At 48.5% G+C, this 19506-nt stretch overlaps 6 protein-coding genes across 6 annotated transcripts; 5 read left to right on the top strand and 1 right to left on the bottom strand.

The window, feature by feature from the left end:
• Nucleotides 1–152: 152 nt before the first annotated feature.
• Nucleotides 153–2803, top strand: K444DRAFT_609203 (glycosyltransferase family 59 protein). Its single transcript, XM_024879532.1, has 5 exons — nucleotides 153–539; nucleotides 587–675; nucleotides 725–1320; nucleotides 1368–1505; nucleotides 1551–2803. Exons 1-5 carry the CDS (start codon nucleotides 246–248, stop codon nucleotides 2393–2395), a joined length of 1962 nt encoding a protein of 653 aa, XP_024741146.1. The 5' UTR covers nucleotides 153–245; the 3' UTR covers nucleotides 2396–2803.
• Nucleotides 2804–3953: 1150 nt separating this feature from the next.
• On the bottom strand, nucleotides 3954–5501 carry K444DRAFT_660587 (S-adenosyl-L-methionine-dependent methyltransferase). The gene is made up of 2 exons (XM_024886484.1): nucleotides 4477–5501; nucleotides 3954–4419 (listed from the first exon to the last, which is right to left on the bottom strand). The coding sequence occupies exons 1-2, from the start codon at nucleotides 5426–5428 to the stop codon at nucleotides 4106–4108; spliced, it is 1266 nt and encodes a 421-aa protein (XP_024741145.1). The 5' UTR covers nucleotides 5429–5501; the 3' UTR covers nucleotides 3954–4105.
• A 971-nt stretch (nucleotides 5502–6472) lies between these two features.
• Nucleotides 6473–7716, top strand: K444DRAFT_521252 (S-adenosyl-L-methionine-dependent methyltransferase; the record flags this gene model as incomplete). The annotated part of the gene is made up of 7 exons (XM_024874114.1): nucleotides 6473–6563; nucleotides 6616–6638; nucleotides 6706–6724; nucleotides 6781–6876; nucleotides 6927–6953; nucleotides 7000–7060; nucleotides 7122–7716. 7 exons carry the CDS (start codon nucleotides 6473–6475, stop codon nucleotides 7714–7716), a joined length of 912 nt encoding a protein of 303 aa, XP_024741144.1.
• Nucleotides 7717–8310: 594 nt separating this feature from the next.
• On the top strand, nucleotides 8311–9162 carry K444DRAFT_307779 (uncharacterized protein). The gene is made up of 2 exons (XM_024871781.1): nucleotides 8311–8891; nucleotides 9059–9162. Exon 1 carries the CDS (start codon nucleotides 8438–8440, stop codon nucleotides 8789–8791), a length of 354 nt encoding a protein of 117 aa, XP_024741143.1. The 5' UTR covers nucleotides 8311–8437; the 3' UTR covers nucleotides 8792–8891; nucleotides 9059–9162.
• K444DRAFT_521424 (glycoside hydrolase family 13 protein) lies at nucleotides 8916–10940 on the top strand (the record flags this gene model as incomplete). The annotated part of the gene is made up of 4 exons (XM_024874128.1): nucleotides 8916–9071; nucleotides 9702–10025; nucleotides 10353–10734; nucleotides 10777–10940. The coding sequence occupies 4 exons, from the start codon at nucleotides 8916–8918 to the stop codon at nucleotides 10938–10940; spliced, it is 1026 nt and encodes a 341-aa protein (XP_024741142.1).
• A 3436-nt stretch (nucleotides 10941–14376) lies between these two features.
• On the top strand, nucleotides 14377–16030 carry K444DRAFT_714110 (uncharacterized protein; the record flags this gene model as incomplete). Its single annotated transcript, XM_024888319.1, has 1 exon — nucleotides 14377–16030. The coding sequence occupies one exon, from the start codon at nucleotides 14377–14379 to the stop codon at nucleotides 16012–16014; it is 1638 nt and encodes a 545-aa protein (XP_024741141.1). The 3' UTR covers nucleotides 16015–16030.
• Nucleotides 16031–19506: the final 3476 nt, after the last annotated feature.

The raw sequence follows: 19506 nt of genomic DNA, 5'->3' as shown, positions 1-19506 counted from the left end.
TTTTGACGAGGATGAGGTCGAGAAGGAAAGGGGATTGGTCTAAAAATAGCCGGATTGCTGAGTCATCAAGAGATACCTTCCCATTGGCTCATCGCTCATGTCAAATCAAAGCCGGCGGGGGTTCATATTCTTTTTTCAACATCTGCCTTGTCCTTTTCCCGCGTTCACTGAAGGCTGGTAAACAACTCATCGCCCACCACGCATATTGACAACTTCATGTACAGATTCTAATTCTTCGATCCCAAATGCCTTGTGGGGACCCTGTTGTTGGATGGAGGGCCCAACTGGATTGGCAGGGACGCGCCCGCGTAGCGCCAGGTGTTCCTCCAGCCATGCCCAACGCCAACCTATATAACGCCGGCTTGTGGATTGTCGGAGGATTAGTCACAGCCGATTCACCATTATACCCAGTACGGGTGCTCTACTCACTTGTCAATGGCTCGTTTAACTTCACTCTTATTCTTGTTTATTTCGGGATCTATTACCTTGCTTCAATCTGGGCCAGTCAGGTGACCAAGGCTGTCCCTGACCCGTATTTGGTATGTCTACCTTCTATAAACACGAACACCCTCCTAACAATATACAGGACGAAATTTTTCATATCCCTCAAGCTCAGGCATATTGCAGTGGAAGATTTGATGTGTGGGATCCAAAGCTCACAACCCCTCCGGGCCTGTGAGTTGTTACCTATTCTCATTCAAGAGCCAACACTGACCTTCTCCAGCTATTTTATCTCGACACTCATTGGTAGTCAATACTCGCCGCATGGGTGCAGGGTGTCCAGTCTTCGTTTTCACAACGTCCTAGCCCTCCTGTTCCTACTCTCCTACGCAATAGATTGTAGGGGCCTTATTGCTGTCGCTTGGAGGCGGGACCGGAATGAACCAGTCCGGAAATGGATCAGAGATGCGCGCCCAATTTCGGCAGACATGCTGCATACAGGCGCCAACATTGCCCTGTTCCCTCTCCTGTTCTTCTTTTCGGGCTTGTATTATACAGATGTCTTGTCGACTTCTGTGGTACTGGGGATGTACCGCCTATTTCTAGAACGGAAAGGTGCCCGTGCCAACTCTGCTGCGGGACTTGTGTGGTTGTACCCAGTTGGTCTGATTTCTCTCGCCATGAGACAAACGAATATCTTCTGGGTGGCGGTGTTCATGGGAGCGCTTGAGCTGGTGAGGACGATCACAGCCAATAAAGTGGACTTCACGAGTGGGCAGCCGACACCCCGAACTTGGAAACACGTGGCGATTGAGAAGTTTCAGCAATACAGTCATGGCAATATCCATGATATTGCGCTGAAAAATGCTGGTGTGATTGGCATGTTATCGTTCATGATGTTAAGACCCAGAACTAATATTCGACAGACTTCATTCTCTGCGCGATCAGCATTATGGTCGCTGCGATTTTCTACCCTTCGCTCATTCTGACCCGACTCTGGCCATACGTATTGCTCTTAGCATCTTTTGCTGGGTTCGTGGTCTGGAATGGCGGTGTAGTCCTGGGTACTTTCCTTTCCTCAGATACATGGCCTTTACTAAAATCCGCAGGGGATAAATCCAACCACGTCGCAACCGTCCATCTCCCTCAAATGCTCTACATCTGGCCGCTCGTTACTTTCTTCTCCGCTCCTCTCATCATTCCCATTGGCATTTCATTTCTTCGAAATCTCGCCTCGCTCCTCTTGATCCCTCTGTTCCCACGCCTGGTACAGAAATATCTTCTCATTTCAAGCTACACCGCCATTGCACTCGCTGCAACCCTGCTCGTCATCAAATACAACACAATCATTCATCCATTCACTTTAGCGGATAATAGACATTATATGTTCTACGTCTTCCGATACACCATTCTCCAACATCCTCTGGTACGATACGTTCTAGGCCCGATATATCTGATTTGCGCATACCTGGTCTACCTAACCCTTGGCGGTCCCTGGCGGCCAGGTTCCTCCTTAGTTTTGCAGACTAAAATATTGAATGGAACAATACAAAGGCAGCCAGAACACCTCGAGAAAGAAGATAGTGAACAGGGAGGGCCAACCACGTCCTTCCTCATCACCCTCCTTGCTACCACAGCACTCTCACTCATCACAGCACCTCTCGTCGAACCTCGCTACTTCATCATTCCGTGGGTGATTTGGCGCTTGAACGTTCCGTCCCTTCCCTCCCACGCGACGTCTTCGCCTGCCAAGCAAAGGCAGAAGGGAGTCGGAAGACCGAGCGATAGGGTTGTCGAGTTCATCCGTTATTGGGGATGGGAAGGGCATGATTACAGACTGTGGTTAGAGACGGCTTGGTTTCTTTTGATTAATCTTGTCACGGGGTATGTTTTCCTGTATCGGGGATTTGAATGGCCGCAGGAACCTGGGATGGTTCAGAGGTTTATGTGGTGATGTAAGATTACTGACAAGTGCTAAAATGGGGTCGGTGTGTTATACCAGAGTCGTGAGATGCCATGAGAAACTCAGGGGGGGTTCAATGTGTTTTATATCGAGGGCCGCAAGAAAATTTCAATCTGTTAACCAAGTGCTGGGGGGTCAATCTTCCTATAGCACACCAATCTACATTCCGCCGCACCGCCGCATCTGCCATTTCCTGATCCTCAAGAGTTACCCGACCGCCGGTTCTCGCCTGGTTCTCGAGTCTGCAATTGCTCGAGATCTAAATTCCGTCGACTCCCAGTTTGAAGTGTGCGGTTTTGGACGCGGCTACGCCCGCGCAGAATGTTCCGCATGTAATGCTTCTTAGAAAATACAGGGGCGAGATCTTCCTCGCTTTGCTTCGCGGGGACAGTTTTCTCGCTGGTTCAAAAGTGGAGCTGAAAGGATCGTGCTGCAAGATATTCCTGCAGTCCTCAACAGCCTCACCGAGACCCTCCCGTCTGGAATTAAGTCCACTACATACGATTTCTTTACGCCACGGCCGGTAAAGGCATGAAAGCGTATTATTTGGCTATCGTGTTGCATGATTGGCCTGATTCACTTGCTTCGAAGAATTTTGGGGATGTTAGGGAGGCGGTTGGGGAATGGAAGAATGGATGGGGGTGGGAAAGGTGAGTATTGCGTCTGCGAGCGCGGATTTGATGGTAATGACCGGCTTTCCGGAGCCGAAGAGGGCGGAAGAGGGGTTGGGTTTGGTGGGGGAGGCGGGGCTGGTGGCCGTTAAGGTGTGGGTTGTGGGGTGTGGAGAGGAGAGAAGGCTGCTTGAGTGTGTGTTGAAGCGGGGGTGAGTAGAAGTTTGATAGTCCGTACCATTTATGTGTCAAGAGGGGAAATGGTATTAGATCGTGCGGTGAAGCAGGGGACAAACAGATGTTCCGATGGCGTACGGTATTACAGAGGGTCGAAAAGAGTTTGTATTGGGCTGTCAGATTCCGAACATCTCAACTCAATCGATAAAGGTGCTCTTCCTGGTCCTTCAAACGATTTTTACAACACTAAACTCTGCATCTCTGAACCATTCCGTGATTGTTCCTGCATGATAGTCGATACTATCCAAAGAAATATTCTCATACGGTAGCCCCACTATTTCATACGCACCAGGCATAGGAGGAATAGGACCAACCCCTCTGGAGGTTCAACGATCACGGTTTGTGGAAGCACCATGTTACCAAAGCGTAGCATTCCAATCCAAACACAAAAGGTATTGAACACTCAATTGTTGCTTTCGTCATCTAAAAAATCGGCAAGGGAATCAGCGGCAAACTGAACCGTTTACAGGATAAATTTAAGCATTCTCGTGGACGGACGCCGTCTTCGCGGATTCGGCCCCCCAATCTTGGCGGTCGTCTTGCATAATGCACAGATAGTCAATTCATAGATATCGTACTGAGAGACATCAAGTTATTGCCATGGCATCGTGGAAAGTCCCAGATTGTGCCATAACTAGTCCGGATTCCATATGTGTGATATTTAGCTTCGTTGTCCATATGGGCTGCAATAAACCCCATAAAAAAGTATTCTGTTTACAATTGCTCAATAGAATACATTCCGGGTGTTGGTATGGAGGCTGAAACTACGACAAAGGAAAGAAATTAACGCGGGCCTGCGAAAGCCGACTAACAGCAATGTTTCATTGCATAATATATTGCAAATAGGCTTTGACTATTCGTCTAGAACGGCCTCAATAATGCTGCTATTATCACCACCAGCCCCGTGAACATTCACAATTTTGAAGCCCGCCCTCTGCAGCAACCCATGCCACTGAAACAGGTTCCTCTCCTGCCCACCAATAAACAGCATCATAATATCCCGAACGACTTTTGCGGGTTCTGGGTACTGGTCCGGGAGTACTAGTTCACAGATGAGGAGCTTGGAATGGGGATGGCCTCTCATAGCCGGTGCGAGGTTGGACAGAATTTGCAGGCAAGCTTCGTCAGGCCAGTCGTGGATGATGGATTTCAGGAAGTAATTCGATCCTAATCTGGTCGTCAATGGTATTCTTCTTGTGACCTCTTCAACGTAGGGAGGCTTACCTTTGATAGGTTGAACCTCCTTGAAGAAATCATAAGTCTGCAACTTTACATCCTCGCTAACAATCACACCCCCGTCAAGCACGGCCTTCAAGTCCTCCAACACGAGCTTCCCTTTCATGTGCGGGTACGCCTCCTGAATAGCTTTTAGCATCTGTCCCTTTCCTCCACCAATATCCACCAGCGCAACTCCATCTTCATTAGAGACAAGTTTATCAAATGCAAACAGACTCCCTAGCGGCTTCATGCCCAGGACAGCCATGATCTCCATCGCATCATTGAAAAGCTTGAATTTATTCTCATCCTTCACAAGAAGATCAAAGAAACCCTCATCTTGAGCCCCATGAGCGAATGTGAACGGCACATTCTTCAAGTCTTCTGGACTCTTAAACCCGTATTTATGGTAGTACCCAGGAGCGGAAGAAAGGTGCGCAGGGAGCAATATCTCAAAATGGTTCCTGAAACTTGCTTTTGCTGCTGGGGAGATTAAGAGGCGGGACATCGGTGTGTGCGCGAGAGACATGAGATGGTTTGGTGGATGGTTTGGTGGAGGATAGGTCACTTCGAGGATTTCGAAGGCGCCGAGGACGCGCACGAGGCGGAAGATGAATTCTTCGCTTGCGTTGATCTCTTTGGCTAATTCTTTTAAGGTGAGGTGGCCGAATGCGGGGATGGCTTCGAAGAGATTGAGTTCTAGGGCTATTCGGACGGTTACGTTGAGGTATGGGCGGGCGTTTAGTTCCATGAATCGTTGTTGAATTGGGGACGTGGCGGTAGAGAGTTTTGAGGAGGTGGATTGTATGGCTTTGAGGGCTGAGGTTTTCTCCTGGGCAGTCGAGGCGGCGGCGTACCGGGCCAGAGCGGCTTGGATTGAGTCTGAGAGGGAAGAAAGTATTTCGACTGGGGGCTCGAAAGGGGGAGGTCCTTGACCGGATGCTCTTTCTAAACTTGACATCCTGGATCTTGTCACGAGAAAATGGTTCAGACAGTTAACAGGTTGCTATAAGTTATAAAGTCATCGAATAAACATGAATGTTAATTCAACCGCGCGTTCTGGCGCGACCTTTTGAGTTGGAGTGAGAGTAACACCGCCACACTCACCCCACTATTCAAGAGCGGGAAATAGCGGGGTAGTTTCGGCCGCCTGAGTAGTCTAATAAGCATAGCCTTAGCAAACAGTATTGAAAGTGATGAGTATGACGTGAGGGCCGTTAAGTCGTTTGGCCCATTAGGCATTTCATGGTATGACAAAGTTTGTGAAACGCAAATTAATGTGGTAATAGCCTGTGTTCCTTGCATGTTTTGAGAGATCATCCATGTTGGGGCAGTAGCTCGCGCCGGTGGCACTGAAACCCCTTTCTATTGCCCAATCATATCCCTTTGTCCGGTGAGACATTGCCACATTAGCGGCCGCACATGAATATCCCTAATGGGGCCGGAACATAATCCGAATTAGGGATATTCATGTGCGGCCGCTCATGTGGCAATGTCTCACTGGACGAAGGGATAGAAGACCCCCACGGGCCGCTATCTAAAATAAGATGCGCATTGACACACAATAAAATGAGCCTTCCGTCTTGAATCAACTTCAAGCGAAACCTGCAGCAACGAGTCGCTTTGTGAGCACATATGTACCCACCAGGCCCAAGTTAACCTCCTTTTGATGCCCGAACGATGCCAGAACTCAATTCAACTGAACAGAACTCAAAAGAACTCATCGAGCCCGAGACGGAGACGCAAGCACATACCGGGGACCGTTCTTGGGGAAATGGAAGCACTACTTCCCTGCCATCGATAGATAGTCACCACAATAGTGTGAGCACTACCCAGTCTCTCCAGGTAGGCTGCATCGAATGCTTGGGCGCTAATGCGAACACATGGGCCATAGAACGACGCCGACTCCGCAATTGGCAGTTTCTCTGATGCGTTCGTTGCCCTCTGCTAAATTTTGAATAATTTGAATTTTATGAAAAGACATCCTATCGACACTGGCTGATACATGAGCAGGACATCTACAACTTCATTACGATCAAATATTTACAAGAATGTAGAGGAAAATGGTCGAACGTACCATCAGTACAAGCAAGGCAGTATGTCCCCCCACCTTTGGATCAAAATGGAGCTCAACTTATTGCATTCTAGAATATAATCTACCAAATGATGAGGTCAGTCCCAACGACGCTAGACCATAGGTTTTGAGTCTCTAATCTAAACTCGCTTGCTATCTGACAGATGGAAAAAGAGAGACTAGGTACGCTGTTAAGGGGTTTTCGCTGTTGAGTTCTCCGCAGATTAATGTGGTGATAGACCTTCAACATACCCTGTTTTACATCTCTCTTGGCGAGAAACTCTATTTAGCACCACTTGGTCCAAATATCCATAATGTCCTCGACATTGCGACTGGTATCACATTTCTGCATCCGGGTTCAACAACAACACTAATCCTCGAACAGGGACTGGTATTTGGGCAATTGAATTCGGTTAGCCATCAATACTTCATCCGGGACTTTGAATAACACCCTACAGCGAATCTGTTCCCCTCCGCTCAAGTTCTTGGCACAGATCTGAGTCCAATCCAACCCGAATAGTATATTTCCTCTTCATATTTGGAGTCCCAAATTCCCACCCACGTACTGACGTACCCACAGCGTCCCCCCAAACTGCCGCTTCGAGATTGACGACGCAGAAGACGAGTGGCCTTTCGCTGAAAAATTCGACTACATCCACGGCCGGGCCCTCCTCTCCTGTTTCAAAGACCCTAGAGCTGTCCTCACCTCCGCCTTCGACTCACTTGCTCCAGGCGGTTACCTGGAACTCCAAGACGGAGTGTGCCCATTTTCATACATCGGTGACCCGCCAGTGACCTCCGATTTCTATCGCTGGAACGAGCTCGTCGTTGAGGGATCAACGAAGGTCGGGAGACCGTGGACGAATGTTGTGCATTACAAGCGCTGGATGCAGGAAATTGGGTTCGAGGATGTGGTAGAGAAGAGCTTCTATTGGCCGACGAATGGCTGGGCTAAGGGGAGGCATTATAAGCAGATCGGGGCGTTGTTTCAGGCCGATATGTTGAATGGGATTGAGGGCATGAGTCTGAAGATTATTGGGCAGCTTGGGTGGACGCCTGATGCGATAAGAGAGTTTATTGTGGGAGTTAGGAGGGACTTATGTGATCCTTCAATTACGTCGTACATGAACATCAGGGTTGTGTATGGACGGAAACCCTCACCGGTTGTGGTTTAAAAGTGGGGCCCTTGCTTCGATTTCTTCGACGTTTTTTCGTTTAGCGGTGGTGTATTTTGGCCCTTCTAGATAGCACAACCTGCCTTTCTTTTTTGCATAAAGGGTCAATGGACTGGGTCCTGTGAAGGGGAACTTCGAGCTAAATTTCCCTTGCAGCATATTCAACTGAGCGGTGGCTGAACTCCAGCAGGGTTGGCAATAGCGGGGTAATTTCGGCACTCCCACGGCCTCTCTCTCAGTAAACTGCCTAGGAGACAATGATAAGATTTCAAAATTGAAAGCTATTCGATTGATCCTTAGGCCAAACTTTCGGCGATATTGTACAACATCTTCAGTATGAAAAGACGTTGTGTTGTTCTGTATTGCAAGGCGTAGTTATGAGCTCTGGAGTAGTTTAGCGGGGCAGAGAATAGCCCGGTCCGACCTGCACCCACCAGACCGAGACACCTTACCTCTGGGTCTCTCATAAATCATCTCAACCAGCTCAATCCTCTTTCACACCCCTTCCGACAGTTAAAAGCTGCCTTGCTGACTCCTTTCGCACCATTTGTGCAACCCCGACTGCAGATATACGATGCCCAGAGCGGGAATCAGCCCACTCCACGGAATGTGGGTGTGGCAAGCTGACCTGGCAGTTGACGCACCATTCAGGTCACCACTCCTCAAAAAGTAGCCACAACATGAGCCTACCCGAACGGTCTCCCTGCAGCCTCGTCTGAAAATGGCATTGATCACGCTGATTCCGCTTGGAGGCGTTCACAGCCTTGTTGCCGTTGATGGTGGAGAGTCAACAGTCGAAAGATGTGGTCATAAAAAGACGAGCCTTCGTTCTCATCGTTCTTCCCCCCTTTGCCTTCCTTCCAACTCACTGTACCCCGCAACCTCATTTTCTTCACTTGCAGATTCCCTCTGCCTTCTCAAATCAATCGCTTATTTGCAGTCTTTCTCCCGTGTCAAATCCCCAGCTGAGACTTTCACGTGCATTGTGGCTGAAGCCCCCTGCACTCGGTCACGGCTGAACCACGCATCTCGCTCTCAGCCCCTCTACCTTCTCTCAAATCTCCTCATCGATTGAAAGAACCAATCCCGAGCTCTATCTTTGGCTCTTCTGAAGGAGCTCGCCCCGTACACGAGCAAACTTTCCTCGTTCATCGGATCAGACCTCAATAAACTCCATCCTTGCATCCTAGTCTCTCACAATGACTCCGGCTTTCGACCTCCTCGAGCGCCGGAAGGACAAGTTCATGCTTTGGATTCCTGCTGGGCTCCCCAATGCGAGTCCTCCTTTCTTGGTGCTCAGTGCCTTTGAAAAAGGGCCGCCACCCCCGGTGAACCAATCCACCAGAAGTCAGTTTGTCCAGTCAGACCACCATGACCTGTGGGAATTGGATCCGAATTGCATCAGCCCGCCATTGACGAACGACACGGTCTATCAATACTGGTATGAGATCAACGATCTGTCACCAGAAAAATTGGGACCAATACAAGTCACAGACCCGCTAGCGTACACCATATACTACACTTCCTCGGAGTCTCGAGACGACCATACGCAGCCAGCATCCATCGTCAAATTTCGCGATGGAAAGCTGTGGCCTTGCGATATTGATGGCAGCGAGCCCGGTCCTCCAGCGATCCCGTCGCAAGACTCTATGCCCCAGAACAACCACATGGTCGTCTACGAGCTCCCAACATCTTGGTCCAGATACCAACATGTTGAGCAAAATAACCAGGACGTAGAGATTGATGTTGGGACCTTCACCGATGTCCTCGCTTTGTTTGATAAGTCCGTCGGTGGTAAGAGATTCAATGGGATCTCAGCGATTGACAACGAAGCCATCGTCGCGGAACTCGGCATCAACGCTCTGGAGCTGTTGCCACCCGCAGACGCAAGACCAATCGGCCAGTGGGGGTATGCTACGGCGAACTACTACGCAACCGATTTCGATCTGGGAACTTCATCACAGTTGGTGGCGCTTGTCGAAAAGATCCACAGCCAGAACACACGCTTCTTCACCGACGTTGTGATGGCATTTGGACACGAGCCGTATGTCTACATCGATTTCAAGCAGTTCCACCTCGACCAAAATGCACCGGAGGAGGCAAAGAGCCCGGATAGGTGGCAATCCAACTCAGAGGGAGCACGAGATGGGTATGGGGGGCGACTTTGGCGGTATAGCTGGCCGGTCGATGCAAATGGCGAGGATGTGGTCACCTCCTCATATGACCCAGAGTCTGGCCAAGTTGCAAACATCCACCCATCTTGGGCCTTCCACAAAGGCCACGTTCATCGTTGGATGACCTCTTTCGGAGTTGATGGTCTGCGCCTCGACAGCATCAACAACGTTGCCAACTACGATTTCATCAGATCATACAAAGAGTATGCCTGGTCAATATACAACTCCCGCTATCCCAACGCTGACCCGTCAAAATTTCTCGTTATCGGCGAAGAGCTCAGTGATCCGCTAAACCTCATTACATCCGGAGCTCTCAACGCCCTATGGAACGAGGGATTCCAACGCCGCCTCCGTGCCACTCTACTCGGAAACGGCAGTGATGGCGACGACTTCGAATGGACAGTCCGCAAGATGGTTAATTGTACCCTCGATTACTATCACCCTTTCGCCGACGGCTCCCAGTCGCTAAACTACATCACATCCCACGACACGGAGGGCGGCCTTGCTAAAGAACGGCTGTACAATTTTCTGTCCGACAGTGGGGTCACCGACATGGAGCGCCGTGCAAAGTTCGCCTTTGCGCTGTTTCTGACTGCTGTCGGTATTCCGATGATCTTTGCAGGCGAGGAGTTTCTCGATCAGATGGATCGTCCTGTCGGTGACAAACAATCCGACCCTGTGAATTACGAACGAAAGTCTGAAGACTGGCGAACCAGGATCTTCAATTATGTTGCCAACATGGTTCAGTTCAGAAAGTCTTGCCCGGCTCTGGGCGACAACGACACGGAGTTCATTCATGTAGACCAGAGTCGTGGAGGGAAGATCATGGCGTGGAAGAGAGGAGGTCAGGGACAGATTCCGGCTGTGGTGGTAGCGAACTTTACAGATCAAGATACGGAGGGAAGTGAGTACGTTGTTGCGAATTGGCCAGATAAGGATAAGGGGGGCTGGAGGGAGGTGACTCAACAGAGAGATGTGCCCGCTGAGTGGGTCGGAAGGGAGCCGTTGATGCATTGGGAGGCTAAAGTTTATACTTATTGGAGCGGATAGGCGGTTGAAAATTAATGTTTAATGAGTGGTGGTGGACTTGGGGTGGGAAGGGAAATTGCATGCTGGTTGGAAGATTGGTGAGGAGTAGGTTCTTGAGTATTGTGCACAAAATTCAGCCCAGCTTGATTCATTCGATAGCAGTAATAAAAACAGCGAAACCTGACAAGTTCTAAGCTGCCTTGGAATTGTGTTACTTCTATACCCACAAGCCCCCCGGCCACCCCCCATTTTTTAGGGTGTGGCAGGCCTTAAAATACGTGTTCTCTACAGTTTAATTACCTATAATCGCGTTGGTGAAAATTGAGACAAAGAGCGTTGGGCAGCCTTTGAAAGCTAGTTGTGATATTGAAAAAAAGGTTCAATAACCAACTCTATGCCAAATCGAGCTAACCAAGTTATCTTACTCGGTACAAGGCCGTTTACAAGTACCCCAGAAAGTGTCATGCCGTCTTAATCTGCTCTTAAGTCTTTCCACAAACCCTGCCGTATTGCTTACCTTCCTTTTCCGACTTTCAAACCCACTCAAATCACGGAGATCAATAATCTAGAAATGTCGAATTGCAGATGCTCCCAGCTATTGAGATATCTCTGCGGTCTTCAGTGAGAAGACAGGGGTGCATTTGCCACCGGGCGAGTCTTGGTCACGTGCTTGTTTATATTGTCAAAGATATTTGCAACAATATGCCGAGTTAGTTGATACTTACAATACGTACCTGGTTGACCGATTTACACCCAGATAGATGGCTTGTAGTGTGTTTCGATGTGCAAAGCCAGATCCGTGGCAAAGCTCGATGTTCACGCAACGCTACTTAATTGGGCAACTATAAGCCTAAATCCATATCCAAGAAACTCATCTCTAATGTGAGCAATCGGTCGAACCACATTCCTTACCTTGTAAGAAAGTTTCGTAGCACAGTTGATCATCTTTCAACATCGCTGGCAGATATTCGTGGCTCGGCAATTGCTACTACTTGGCTGTAGATCAATGAGCACAAAAGTGTATTAGAATGGTCGTCTTCCACGGATGTGGGTCCTACCAGAAGTCGAAAACGACTTGGTATCAACTTGTTTCGTCCAGACAGCTTCACTGGAATCTTGATCATTGTCGAATTATTGCTCATCGTCGTGGTCGTACTTTTTTCTATGGCCAAGGAGCAGGAGCAGGCATGGCTGAAAAGAAGTTCAGCCTCACTAGTACCGCCCCCCTAAACCCCTCTCGGTCCTAAATATCATATTAACGGAGGGCTTATTCTAAGAAAATCGGAGGCGCATACCCCCTTGATGTGGTAGACAAGCTCGAGGAAGCCAGCCTGAGCAATTTCGCTGCTTATCTCACCAAACACCCCCCCGAACTCTAGTTGCACTCTTGAGACTGCGGTTAGGAAAACGGAATGTTACGAAACCCACCATCTACTGCTGGGCTAGTCACAGGCAGCCCATTATGAGCAGTGTGTCAAAGGATTAATCACGTTAATCAAATTAATCAATTGATTGATTGATTAGTGTGATTAGATTATGATTAGAATATGATTAATGACAAAATCCTTCGATTAGATTAGATCAATGCCCATTAATCTAATCTAATCTAATCTAATCATTTGACACACTGGTTACGAGAAAAACTAGAAATGGACTCGGGCTAACTCTCTGTGAAGGAGTGATCTTCCCGAAGTGCAAAGAAAGGAATGCACTAAAGCAATAGTCTGTCTCCAGTCCAAGCCCCCTAGATCGCCAAGAGATATGTATCCAAATGCTTTAAATCGTTTCGATAGTTTCGTAACAATGCATGAGACGATGGCTCGGGAACTTCGTTCAACCGCAGGTTAAGTCGATGCTTCGAGATAGTCAATGCTTACGTCCATGTGCAAAGTCGCATCTGTTTCCAGATCACCGGTTGTTCATCTGGGCTTATAAAAAGGCTCTCCGTGAAGAGTGCGGGTATACTGCCTACCAACCTGTAAGTTTAGAACTATTGTGAACTCCAAACCATATTTCCTAACATCGGGAATTAGCACTGGAAATGTGGCCGTACCGCTGAGGACCCGATCAATTCACCGCTCTTCAATGGAAACGATTCCAGTATGGGGGGAGACTGTCTTCCAAGTCGACCACTTATATTCTTCCAAACAGGACTTCTTTCTCCACCAGGTGACCCAGTCTTTTATCTGCATCATGGTATAATCGACTTCATCTGGCCGTTTGGGCAAATGCAAGATCCCGAGAATCGTATTAATGTGCTCCCAGGATATGCTCCGCCAATGATATTGTAGGTCTGAAATGGATGGCTAAGCCAGCAAAGATATTGGATATGTTGACCAACATTGGTGGCAATGGCGGTCAGTTCTGTTATATCTATTGTTTACATTGCAATTCGTCGTCAGTCCAGCTGGGAAATGTATTTCGTAGCAGGTGAGGCGGCTGCTTGCTGCCGCAATTCTCTCAGGCATATTTTGAGTACGACAGGCTGAGAAAGTTACAGCGAAGGATATAAATGACAACAGGAAAAAATTTCTTCTGCTAGATTTTATTTATGCATTTCATATAATCTACAATCTCGTTTCGTGTGTCAATTGCTGGCTGGGTGCATGGTTCATTTCTACTTGGAAAAGTTAGACTCTACTCGCAAACTCGCCGGCTCCATTTTTGTCTGCAAATATTAGTAGCAGCTACATACATTGGCACGAGCCGAGGGCGGGTAAGCAGTCTTGGGCTAAGTGTAAGCAGGACTGAGCTTAACCCAGGCATGCATTGAGTCACTTGCTGTGCATCATCAATGGCAACACCTATCATCTCAGTAAGTTTCGGCAACGTTGAAAGCAGCCCAATTCGTCAATTTATCCCTAATTATTCCCCCAGAGATAGCTGATATCTGGACCATTTGCGTGGATTCTAGGCCCCCTCACGATCGAGAGATTGATGGCCGATCTGCTGAGAAACATTCTGGGGCGAAGCCAACCTGCATCAGACTCCCCGCATTTGAGAAGAAAACATACCCCGAGTGGTCCCGCATTCCTGTGGCTTTTCAGCTTTCAGCTGTTCTTTTGGTCGTGTGCCTCTTGTCATTCTATTTAACTCCTGATTTGCTGGATTGTGCATAATTCTGCCGTGTTGTCTTGGCTTGCATCCTCATTTTGTTATGTGGACAACTAATCTGAGACTAAGTATTGGCTAGGCTCACTGGATGCTTACAACTTGACTTAACGGAAAACTCCATTACGTCCAGCATCCCTAAGGAGCAAGTGGTCGCGTGTCTTTGTGGCATGACTTTGCGTGCGCTGTGTGGTAGGATCCATGCCGTACTACCACACGATGCCTCAGCCTGCAAGATATAATGCTCGCCCTCCTCTGGCAGCCGGATCGAAGGATGACATCCTCTTCAAACTTCAAAGAACAATCATCAACACATCTCTAAAACAACAATCATACAACCTTCACGATGAGCAAACCACAGGATCTTCTCAACAGTTTCTATGGGATCGACAATCTCGTCACCATCAACCTCACGATGCCGGCGCAAGACTGGCAAGCCTTGATGCATGCAGAGCCGCGTGGCGGCAGGTGCAATTTTGGCTATATTGGAGACCGCTATGACTGGTTCAAGGCTACGTCAGTCACAGTATCCGGAACGAAATTCCCTCAATCAGGCACCTTCGCAGATGTTGGTATAATTAAGAAGTCATACTGCGGATCTTTTAGCACTACCAAACCATCATTTCGTCTCGACTTCGCTCGCACTGTCAAGGCGAACGAGGACGCTGCTGAAAAACTTATCGGAACAAAGACTTTGACGCTGAACAATTCCTCGCAGGACCCAGCTTACGTCCGGCAGCCACTTGGCTACGAGATTTTCCGGCAAGCAGGACTCCCGTACGCAAGATGCAATTTTGCAAAAGTCATTGTCAATGGCGCCAGCCTGGGTGTTTTTGTCAACCTCGAGCCGTACAAGAAACAGTTTTTGAAGAATTTGTTCGCTGGCAACGACAAAGGCAATCTCTACGAACTGGAAGTCGGGGAAGACATCGACCCAGCCATAGTTGCATCGGGTAAGATCAGTTTCGAATCGGGCTTGGTTCCAGACGAAAAAGATCTCACATTGGCGGCCACGCAAATGGCCACTGGAGGCCTGGCAGCCGCAAAGCAAGTCGTCGATTACGATCAGTTCGTGAAGCTTTTTGCCATGGAAACCTTGTTGAAGCACTGGGATGGGTTCACAATCAACGTGAACAACACCTATGTCTACAATGATGTGGTGGCAGTTGCAAATCCAAACGTCTCCAATGTCAAGTTGAAGTTCATCCCCTGCGGTATCGACCAGATTCTTCAAGAAGGACGCAATTTTGAGATCGGCGGAAAAGCAATTCTTGCTCGGCTTATACGCGCCGACGCTGGAGGCAAAGCAAATCTTTTCTCAGCGATCCGGAACTTTGCAAGCACAATCTTCAGCAAGACCAACCACGACACTGTCTTGAAGCCCTACATAGACCGTATGGAAGCCTTGCTAAACACCGCCGGCGTGGCTCCAACGGGAGACATCAACATTGTCAGAAACCAAATCAAACTTGTCAGATCCGGTGCGTTCCAACTCATCGGCGAGTTTCCCCCAAGCCCAACTATGTTTCTGACCCGCGCTGTCGGCGAATGCTTCCATGTTAGCAACACCGAGTTTATTCCTCCCAATGGTCCGCCAACGGGTCCTCAAGAAGTCACCCATTACCAAGGCACCGCTGTCCCAGCAGACTATTGGAGCGTTACCCCGGCAAAACCTTCAACGTACAAATTCAAAAATCAAGCCTACGGATCGTGGTTGCATGCCGATGCAAATGTCAAGACCCCCAGTGGAAAACTGAATGTCTACGCAGTGCGCAATGACCCAGACGATGGCAACAACTTTGTTGTCGAGCCTTCGGGCAACTTTGGGGGTGATGCGTGGCACAAGACTGGGTATTTCAGGCTCAAGAGCGCCGTAACAAATAACTATGTGTGGTTCAGCGACACCGACCTCACTCCGAACGGCAAGAAAGAGGCGTGTCAGAGCGCGAATGCTGCTGATGCAGCGGTTCTATACATCTTTTGAGGAGCTACAGCAAGTTGAACGCCTGTTTTCAGTTGTTAACAACTTCGATGCTAGTCAAGGGGACTTGGGTATGGGCAGACTTGGGCTAGGGGGTTTTCTTTGTGGATGTCAGGGATGATATGGGGTGGAAAACGATCTTTGGATGAAATCACTTCAACTGAGAGTACAGTTCGAAATTGTGGCCCCACTGGTTTGTAAACTCACGATGCAAATGACTATAATGACGGAGTCAAGCAATGGTTCCCTACTGGATGCTGAGCTATATTCATTATTATCAAATATTTCCCTTTAACCCAAAACTCCGCTCATATCTCATCCCCTCCGCAGCCGCGGCGTCACTGCGTGAATTTAAAGTTACATTAACAGTAAGCGCCGAACCTTTAGTATAAGAAAGTGCCAGTGTCCTGTGATGATACCTTGCAATTGTAATTGCTGTCCCTTCTTTCCCTTTGAGTACAGAGTGTCCCTTGTGCCGGCAATGGAATAGTTGATTTTGTCGTATGGTTGTTAGTTTTGATACGTCATCTCAAGTGAATTGCCAGGAAAAACTGGAAATGCACTGCTGTGTATCGTGTCGGTTGAAGGCAGAAAAGAACACACCACTCCCGGAATGGGGAGGTATTCAGGCCATTGACTAGAATCAAAAATTGTCATTTCCTTCCAAGGCCCCCCTACGGAAAATCTATTTTGATGGAAAGGCGTCCTCAGCTAGCGATAACCCACATATTTTGGAGAACGAAAAGCCCACAGCTCATACCGCAGTTCTTTCGTGGTGTCGCTGCTTATATAGTATTATCAAATTGCCAATTGTTATCATGCCAGAAACTCGCAGCTTTAACTGTAAAGCTCTCAAGTCGTCTTGATATGTTCTTTCCCCTTCGTTTCGAGTTCTGTCACGTGAAAAATTGTTGACCATTTCCTTGCAATTCATGTTACAATTTTCCTTCTGAGAGGCTCTCTTCTGGGACCCCTTATGCTTACTTTCGCTGAAAGAGTCATGGCAAGCAGAAGCGAGCATCTTCTTCAAGATGGATATCCTAAGTTTGGTGGGAGGTTAAACTTCACGTGACTAGATTCAAGCTCATGTCACAATGCAAAGAACCCTCTCCCAAAGTTTAATTCGGTTCCATTGGACAGCAATTGATTTTGAACTTCCATAAAACCTCAGTCTTGTGTATCGCATGAGGAACCAAATGCATTTGTGGAAGGCTAATTCAAGCTGAACTTTTGTGAAAGGTCAGGTGCAGGATATCAAAGGCTGGCTGGCACCTTAAAGTAATGGAGGGCTGGGATGCATCTTAAAATCTCCATCTCTACTCTATTCAATGTCAGCGCGCATCAGGCCCTTTACCATCAAATTTCAACAATGTTGTGATGTACTGGTATAGGGCTGAGAGTTCTCCGGGTCCGGGTTCTTTTAGTGCAGCGCCGGGTCTCCACTAAGGAAACCAAGGATCGCCCCGGGCCATGACGTTTCCTAGTGGACGACCAGCGCTACCTCAAATGCTTGGTTCCATTCTTTGATCTCACTGCTCGCCTTGGGGGATTTTTCGTTGCGTCGTTATCACCAGTGATTAGAAGCGCGGGAGCGACGGATGATGCAGTCGGTATTTCATTACATCACTACCCTAGCACCCAACTAGCTTCAAGAGAGTCTATATATACGGCCATTCCTCCCTTGTTCGTAATGACTAATCTCACTTTTCCTTGAAATATATTTCTGTTCTCAGTCTTCTCAGATCTACCTCTCCAAGACTCCAACGTTGCTGTTCCCAAGACTCGACCTCATCGCTTCAAATCTGTTCGTCATGGAGGTCTGCCTCACTTCTCAAGACAATCCACGGTTGAAAGAGGAAGAGTTCCTCTAGTCCATGGATGCAAGCCTTTTTGGCAGGGATGCAAGAGCTCGAGTTCACTCCTTATCACATCGCGCCCGCAATCTCACGATGGAGGATCATTGGAGCAGGGACGCTTGAAGTCATCCACTCTTAATGGAATCCGGTGCACGAAATTGTCCATCTTCTGCTCGGCCCGGCTGTCTTCCTAACTTGTTCCCCAGAGAAGGTAGAACAAAGTTCACCAGCACTTATATCTTCACGCTTGCAGGGGTCAGCTCGCTAAGCGAGATCCACTAAAGGGGGCGGGCTCAGAACTATCGTGAGCCTCCTCCTCTTAACTACGGGAACGTCTATACCATGACTCACAAGAGAAAAAAATCTTTCGAATTCTTCGAGCTCTCTTACACGAAGCTAGGGACAATTAGCGCACACAGGAGTCTTAAAGAAGCCCCTTCCCTCCGTTCCGCGCTCTCCCTCCTTATCTTCCAAGTCAGCTCCTCATTGACGCGCATCGCACTTTCTCTTTCCCGAACACTCTCTCCCCCGTTCTCCATTATTTTTCTTTCCAGTCTTCGCCCCTTATTTCCTGCGCTTCCGCATCCTCCCTCTTGTCGTTTCATGGGCATCAGGGGTGGACTCACTGCAACAACCAGTGGAGTAGAGTCCTCTGCCAGTCAAATCGAGTGGGTGGGGCATGAGTCAAATCGAGGGAGGGTGGGCAGCGCCTGACCAACACGATCCGATTGTGGACGGTTGGAAAGGGGGCCCCGGCACGATCCAATTGTGGACGGTCGAGAAGCTCTGCGCTCGTGTCTCCCCAGCTGGTAGAGGCTCTTCTCTGCTGTAGTGGTGATGGGTATTTTCAAGGTAAGGATTATTCCAATGCGTTTGCTAACATGTCGTCGGCAGGGTGCTTAACATGGTCTGACCTTCGCGTTGGTGTTAGGCGTCAGTACCCAGATGGGGAAGCTAACAGACCACTCTTCGACGTCGTGAGAACGTCGTAATCGCGATTTCACGGGGTTGTTAAATTGAAAATGGAGAGGACTGAAGCTCTATACTGCGCATCGTGGATAGACACTCTTCACAATGACCATTCCCTCCTGCCACCTCGAGTCACTTCCATCGTGACATGTCATTGCCTCCAACTTCATCACCGCCAGTACTTCACTGCCGCACACCTCACTGTTGCCCATCTCATTTCTGCCTACCTCGCCGCCGGTAACCTCATCACCATCACAAGTCGTCCATCTGCCATCCTTTCTACCTTCAATCTTTCAAGTTTTGTGTAACCAAACAGTAAATCATCTACCACCACACTTGAGTCTTCTTCCACTCCCTCACATGGCGAACCCATTACCTTGTTAAAGTCCTGTTTCCGACATTGGTTGATATACAACTTTTGAATATCAGCAGAAACTGATTTAAGACCACCATTCAACAACATGCCGCAAAGGAGTTCTTTAGCTTTGTCAAAACTCATTTCTTCGTCGGATGGCACAGCGTAGTTGCATATTCTGGAGATGCTAGACCGTGGGCAGCATTTGGGGCCTCGGAAATTTCACCCCAAGAGGAGATAGTGACAGTGAAATGTAGCTTGACCACAGCCATGTATTTGACGACTGCAACACATGGACAGTCAGCATGCCACCAA

Source organism: Hyaloscypha bicolor (genome assembly GCF_002865645.1).
Source record: "Hyaloscypha bicolor E unplaced genomic scaffold K444scaffold_39, whole genome shotgun sequence".
Taxonomy (NCBI): Eukaryota; Fungi; Ascomycota; class Leotiomycetes; order Helotiales; family Hyaloscyphaceae; genus Hyaloscypha; species Hyaloscypha bicolor.
This window is presented reverse-complemented; position numbering and strand designations above follow the sequence as displayed.